This window comes from Sparus aurata, chromosome 5, assembly GCF_900880675.1.
Source record: "Sparus aurata chromosome 5, fSpaAur1.1, whole genome shotgun sequence".
NCBI classification, from domain to species: domain Eukaryota; kingdom Metazoa; phylum Chordata; class Actinopteri; order Spariformes; family Sparidae; genus Sparus; species Sparus aurata.
Genome location: NC_044191.1, coordinates 1054953 through 1062522, shown reverse-complemented (window position 1 = coordinate 1062522; position 7570 = coordinate 1054953). Strand labels below are relative to the sequence as shown.

The 7570-nt window shown below is 39.7% G+C and overlaps 1 protein-coding gene across 1 annotated transcript; it reads left to right on the top strand.

Annotated features, from left to right (window-relative positions):
- Positions 1–2084: 2084 nt before the first annotated feature.
- LOC115582371 (P2Y purinoceptor 2) lies at positions 2085–7133 on the top strand. The gene is made up of 2 exons (XM_030418329.1): positions 2085–2141; positions 4836–7133. Exon 2 carries the CDS (start codon positions 4865–4867, stop codon positions 5861–5863), a length of 999 nt encoding a protein of 332 aa, XP_030274189.1. The 5' UTR covers positions 2085–2141; positions 4836–4864; the 3' UTR covers positions 5864–7133.
- Positions 7134–7570: the final 437 nt, after the last annotated feature.

Here is a 7570-nt window from a genome sequence, read left to right as displayed (position 1 = left end):
AGGGTGTGATGCGTAGACGTATTCGGGGCAAGACCCTCTACATGTTTGAGCGATTTGGAGTAGATGGCAAATTGTATGTGGAAGTAATAATAAGTTGATGGTTTTATGGCGAGGCATCAAAATGGAGCACGCTACCAGGAGTGACGTAGGTGAAAGCTTTTGATACGTTTTGTCGACAGATGCTACTTGCAAAGTTTGTTGCAAATCCTCCTTGGAGTTTGAAAAATAAGTTTATCATTTTTTCACAAAGCCTTAGTGGCTCATGGGGAAGTAGTCACCTGAGTTTCATGTCATTCAGACAGACCAATGTGGAGATATGCAACAATTCGTGTTTTGAGCAAAATGTACAGGAAGTTGTTATTTAATAACTTGAGTATTGTTGGGAATATCAAAATCCTTTTAATATTTTTTTGTCAGGAGAGTCCACAGATGCTGTGTGCAATATTTGGTGCAAATCAGTAAAATGGCCTGGGAGGAGTTCAAAAAAGTAGGTTTGCGACATTTCGCGAACTTGCGGAAAAAATCGGTAGGCGGAAATGGGCGTGGCCTATATGACGAAATTCAACAGAATTTAGTGAAGGCGTGGGTATAAGGTTTTTGAATGTGCGACAAAGTATATTGGAGTTATGAGCCAAAATGCACTTTCTTTGATTAAAGCGCCAACTAGTGGTGGAAATTGAGGATGAGAATAGATCATGAAATTTTTCGGCAGGTGTGACGTATATTCCAAGTTTGGTGAGTTTTGGGGCTTGTTCAGGCAGTGAAAAATGCGATCAGTTGGGACAAAAAAGTCATAATACAAAAAAAAACAATAGGGACCTCACAGGTGCTCGGGGCCCTGAAAATGCACTACTTTGGCATCATGCAATCTGCAAGGTGACTTAGTAACTACAGTTATCAAATAATTGTGGTGGAGTAAAAGTACAATATTTGCCATCAAAATGTAATGGGGTGAAAGTATAAAGTAGCAGACTATGGAACTACTCGAGTAAAGTACAAGTAGGCCTGCCTCAAAACTCTATTTAAGTACAGAACTTGAGTAAATGTACTGAGCTACATGCCACCACCGTCTCCAAGGAAAAAAACATCATCAGCATAGATAGAACAGTGGAAGCATACTCAGCTTACCAAAAGTACACCCAGTCTCTATTTATGATACTAACTGCTGAACTTCAAGAAGGTTTTCCAGTGTGATTATCGATAAATCTCAAATCTTATCGCACAAAACTCTCTAAATAGGCAGGATTGATTGAGATATGTTTTGCGTTTTCTCCATAAACAGCAATTTAATTCATTTCATGTTTAATCTAGAATTACAAACAAGGGCAGAACTGAAAGGGTTGGGTTCCTTTCTTTTACTGGCTACTATTTTGCTTTTTTTTTAAAGAGACCAATCAGGTTGGATTTTGTGATGGATTACTTTGGACCAAATAGAGATTTTACAATGGGGCAAAACAGGAACTGTTTGAATTTGCAAATAATACTTGGTCACACAATATTCTCTACCTCTGCTTGAATGGTTATGTCGTTCACAACACTCCTTTTTAAGCTCTGTGGAAGATCTCATCAAGATTATTTAAACTTGGCCTTTCAGACTACTATTTTTTACCAGAAAACTTGCATTATAGGCTCGACTAGATGTGACAATTCCAGTGACTTTCTGAAACTTCTACACTTCACACATCCTTGCTAAAGAAATTGTCAAAATCAAAGCTGCAGAGACGGAGAGATCCATATTTTTCTAACGAGTCAAGCTCTAAATACACAGGATCCTACATTTCCCACAATGCAATCACCTTTGCGTAGAGAATGCAGTTACACATGATAACGAGGACTTTGTATGTGTAGTTGTTTCTTTGACTTCATATATGACAATATAATATTAATAATGCCCAAACCAGTGTTACTTATCAATATTAAACTGCATTGTCTGAAACATGAAAAAGGTCAGGAGTCCCTGAAAAGATGAACTGACAAATCTTTTTCAAAACTTGAGTGGCACGTGACTGAAAGTGAAAAAAGGCCAGCGTCTGTGGTCCTGAGCTGGCAGCTCCACCCAGGGCAGCTCCTGTACACTCACAGTAAATGTGCTGTGAAAGAGAAGCAGTTGGTGTGTCACTGGACTGAGAGCTTCAACTCTGGTGAGATCTTTTTAAACTACTAGATGTGCTCGAGCAAACACAGGCCAGAAATGAGGATAAGATGTTAGACTTTGATGTAATTTGTCATAACAATCATTAAGTAATGCTCTGTTTATACACTTTACAGTATAAAGATTGGTGTTAAGTGAAGCGAAAACCTGAACAAATGAGTCAGGATTCAATCAATCAATCAATCAATCAAACTCTATCTGTCTTTTGCTAGTACACCTTTCATACAGATGAGTGTAATTTAAAGTGCTTACAGATGACTGCCAAGCTGAGACTAATGCACATGGTAAAAACTGAAATTGAAAATGTAATAATGATACTAAGAAAATAGATTCAAGACAAATACATTTAAATAGATGACCAGGAGATGTTAAATACAATAAATAGATTAAATAAATAATGGCCATGAACCAAGATGCACTGAAGGCTTATACTGAAACAGAACCTTATTCAGATCCTTTGTGTTTAATTATCGCCCCTCTGTATATAGATACTGTATATTTCGAAAAAAAACCAAAACAAACTGTAGTCAAATAGCTCACCTACTTGTTAATGTTAAAGTTTTAAGGTTGGCTGGGTTGCCATATAGTCAACCACAGTAGTTCACCGGAACCTTTCATTTGGGGAAGTGTTAAAAAAGGGTGTGATGTTTGTATTTAGATGTGAGACACATAAGATGTGTTTTAGTTCCTTAACAATACTAGAACAGAAAAAGATTTGTACCGCATAAAGAGGCCATTGACAACCTATGCATCCTCCAGGTAGACAAAATAACATGACTGCTGTGCAATACAGTTTGATACAAACAATAAAAAAAGGTCCAGACTTATGAAAAAGAGGTAGTGGTGTGCTCGAGGACCGTCTTTATGTTATCAAACTCAAGTCAAACACAAGTGCTCTTGAAGAAAATGGTCAGTGTATCGTGTCCACCATGTTTTTATGTAGGATGCACCAAAACATGCCAAAAGATTTACAGAACTGATATACTCTGAAAAACACAACGAGGACTCCCCCATGTCCAAACCCTTAAAAGACGTACATAATAGCAATGATTCCTTATTGTTAATAGAAGCTTTACAGTAAGTAAAGGCGTTCATCAGAGGTGGGGATCGTTTACACAAAGTTCTCCAAAGAGAAGTTTTTTGGATTTAGACTTGATGCCGTGATATATCCTGGTTTTACAGAGGAGATTGATCACACAGCAAGTTTATTATTGTAGACAAATGTAACGGACCTCTTATTCCTTCATTTCCTTTCTTTTACAGTTGTCATCACCTTGCTCTTAAAAACATTAAGCACTATTAGATCGAAAAGGTTTAAACATACTGACCTTATATATTTTTTTGTACAGATGCATTTGAAATATCGAGGGTCGCAATCCAATTTGAATAATGGATTGAATTTTTCTGGAAATGTGTTCATGTGATGGGTGTAATTCTGATGTGTGTTAGTTTGGTTGCTTCTCCATTTGGTGCAGGATATTTTGTAACACTCGAGGAGACGTGTCATCTTCAGCAAGGGATTCACTGACGTCACCACCTGCATTCACAGTCAGGACTGTGTGACACTCCTTGCCTAGTTTATCCAATGTTTGCTTGATCTTGATCTTGATCTTGATCTAGGACAGACGCTTCTCCACGTATAACTGCAATATTTTTTTCATCATATAAGTTGCCAAAGACAGAGTTACGTTTCTTTCTCACTCAACTAAATACTGACAAATATCCCACAAAGCAATGTTACATGACCAAACAGAAGTAATGTATAAACTCTGTCTTTGGCAACTTATCTGATGAAAAAAATATTGCAGTTTTATGTGGAGAAGCGTCTGTCCTCCTGTCTGTCCTTCCACCTGTCCTACCAACTCTTCATCACATATCTGCCTGAAAATCAGCGTCTGTCAAAAAAACGGCAAAAAACCTTAATTGACCAAGTGTTTTTGTTGAGAAAAAATGACCATGACAGTCAGCCCTCCTGACAGAGACTTCGGTGATCTTTCCCCCAGAAAACAGCATCCAGTTTACTTATAGAGATTATTTCATTATGAAATTTAGTGTGAAATATGATAAGAAACCATCAGCAGGTACATCTTTAGATTGACGGGGGGACACCGGGGAAACACCTTGAAAAAACACACACGTCATCATCATGACGTGTAATGTCACGCCTCTTTAGGAGCCGCAGTGACAGCTTGCTGTGTGAATTACGCAGCAGTTCGTCTTTACGCCAGCACTTATTGGCTCTGTGTAGGCAAATAACGGCGGAAAATTGGCGAACCGCTATGGCGATAATGTGACATTTCTGTAGTGAGAGACACCATCCACCCTGCTACAACACACTGTAACATCAACATGATTCTGACGCTGATAGTTTAAGTTACACCACGTGTTTTAAGTTAATCTCACAACACAAATACTCTAATAGTATGGGCCTATCGGTCATCTATGGCAGAAGATTACCAAGATTTTGTTTTTGTCTTAAATATTATTTTTCCTTATTGATGCATCATTTCCATGATTGTGTAATTGGAGCCTATCATGCATTGTTACTGTGGTTGGAATCCTGTTGAGAGTTACATTAAGTCAATTTAAAAAATGCATACGGCTACATGTTGGTGTAATATGAAAACAGTTGCATTTTTTAATAAATGACACTGAAGCACATAATTCTGTTCTTTTCCGACAGGTGTAAGAAGCGAGCAGATTTTTGCGAAGATGAAGCCTCTGGTGGTTTCCTCACAGCTTGGGAACAGCAGCAATGACTCTGGATCTTGCATGGGGGAGTCCCAGCACGTGTCCATCCCCATCCTCATGTGCCTGGTCTTCTTCCTGGGCCTCCTCCTCAACATCTTCAGCCTCTGGGTATTCTGCTGCCGAATTCCCTGCTGGAGCTCAGGAACCACACTGCAATTCCACCTGGCCATCAGCGATGCCATCGCCACCCCGGTCACTCCCATGATGGCGGTGTTCTTTGCCATTGGCAACAACTGGCCCTTTGGACGGTTCCTGTGCCAAGTGAAGATTGCCCTGCTTAGTTCACATTTCTACGGCAGCACTATATTCCTCACTCTCATCAGCATCCATCGGTACACAGCTGTTGTGCACTTCAACAGAAACTCCTGCATGAAACAGAATCAGTTTGTCAGGAAGCTGTGTGCAGTAGTTTGGTCTCTGCTACTGATCCAGTCTCTGATCTACGCAGTCATGCTTCCTCCAACTAAAGAGGGCAGTCAGCGTCAATGCCTCACCATTCATCAGAAGAACCTGACAAACACCTACTTTGCCATTAACTTCATCCTGTTCATTTTTGGGTTTCTTCTCCCTTTCCTAGTGTCAGCTGTCTGCTATGGCCGTCTGGCGAACACTCTGACTCGCCTGAACATTAGCTCAGCTAAAGGTCTGAAAGTCAAGCTGAAGTCTCAGAGGATGATCGGCATCTGTCTGCTCATATTTGGGTTATGCTTCCTGCCAATGAACATGGTACGAACTGTGGGAGTAATAATAAAAAAATACTACCCACAACAATGCCATCTTCTTCTGCAGATCGAGACGGCGTACTACGCATCTTGGATCTTAGCAGGAGTTAACAGCTGCCTCGACCCGCTGTTGTACTGTTTTGGCTCGCAAAATTTTAGAGATGCATTTAGTTCATTCAGGATTAGGCAGCGTGACAGTCAAAACAGAAGTGACTCAGAAATGACTGCAAATCAGTAATGCTGAGTCACCAACTACGACCAGTGTTTTTGGAGGCCCAGGATTCAATACTTGTGGATGGACCATGTTTGTGACAGTGAACTCTCCTTTAAATGATTAAGTTCTTAGTTGGTTGACAATCCAGGCCTGGTAGAGAAGATGTCCCTGTAGGTTTTACACGCTGACACCCTCAATTCGATGCATTCCCCTTTATTTCTTAGTCTCTTAAGAACACCCTAGGCTAAGAATATACTGTATGTCTTTTGTGGAAAGTTCTTCTTTGTCATAGAGTTCGGCTCAGGCCTACAACTGGTACCTGAAAACAGCTCTCACCCACAAGAATAGTTTGACATTTTTGACTGTTGTTTTGTTGTTTGGTAAATATCAAGCTACAGCCACCAACCAGCACCTCTAAAGCTTACTTAATAAGATGTTAGAATAATACAAAAACGGGTGAATGAAATCCCTCTGTTCAGACAGGTGCTTTGGGTCACTTTAGGCTAACGGGCTGCTAGCTGTAGCTTTTTTTCTGTCCAGATTCGTGAGATATAAAGTAAAGTAGAAGTGAAATTTGTCAAACTTTTATTTTTAGACCTGAACCTGGCTAAAAATACTTTGGTGCTGAACATTTGGGACAACAGCCAAATGTGTCCCCCAAACCCAACCTTAGACCAAAAGCTCTGTTTCTGCCTCACTTCGTCAAATTTTAAGCAAATGTATGATATCAGAATTCTAATTTTAGAAACTTTGTCCAAGATGTATCAGCCACAGTTGTAAGGTTGCATTAATTTACCCATAGCTATCAACTGCATAATAAAACTGTGAATTGGATGTTGCACAGAACACAAGGACAGTATATACTGGCATTACAATACTGGCCTTATATGTGGTTTAACAGAGCTCATAGCATCCATGAAGCTCAGATAATTCATAACCTGATCCGTGTGTGTGGACCGATCATAAAACAATTGTCCCCTGGGCATTGGTGCCAAAAGCCCCCCTCATACACAGCCATATTGTTTGTGATGGGATCTCTGACTCCTACATTCCTGCCCCATCAGATCCACACTAGCAGCCTTCTCCACAGACACAAAATGTTTGTGGATACTACACAAAACTGAATAAAGAGCATCAAAGATAAGCTGTGATGCAGGCTATATTTTCAGGTATTTTGTGGTCAAACTTATTTACCGGCTTTGCTAATGTTAATTTAGGCTTGTGGTCGCCAAGAGTGCAGCTCTATTACTGTATGTGGTAAAAAGCTAATAAAAATATGATCATGAGTACTTGATTAGATTGGATTCTCCATTTTCTTCATAGTACCAACAACACAAGACAAAACATGAGTTTATTAATAAATTCAGTTTATAATGGAAAGGGCACCATGCTGCCAGGCTGCTAGCCTGACTGAATCCCCAGCTTCATCTCCAAAAGAGATTTGGTGAATATGAATATTGAATATAATATGATTTTACACGTAACCAGGTTCAATGCAGATGATGTCATTGTACTGGAACCATTATGTTGTGAAATCAACATTCACTCTGTTTGTCCGTTGACAGTTTAAAGTCAGTGGGAACAATGCTTGTGTTGAAAGATTTGGTATGATTCCATCAAGTAGAGATATTTCACTGGATAGGTAAAACTCTGACCTGCTGTTGGTGCAGGTGGAAAGTCAGCCATTGTGCTGTTTTTCATGAGGCTGATGAGCTCCCCGCTTCCCTCACT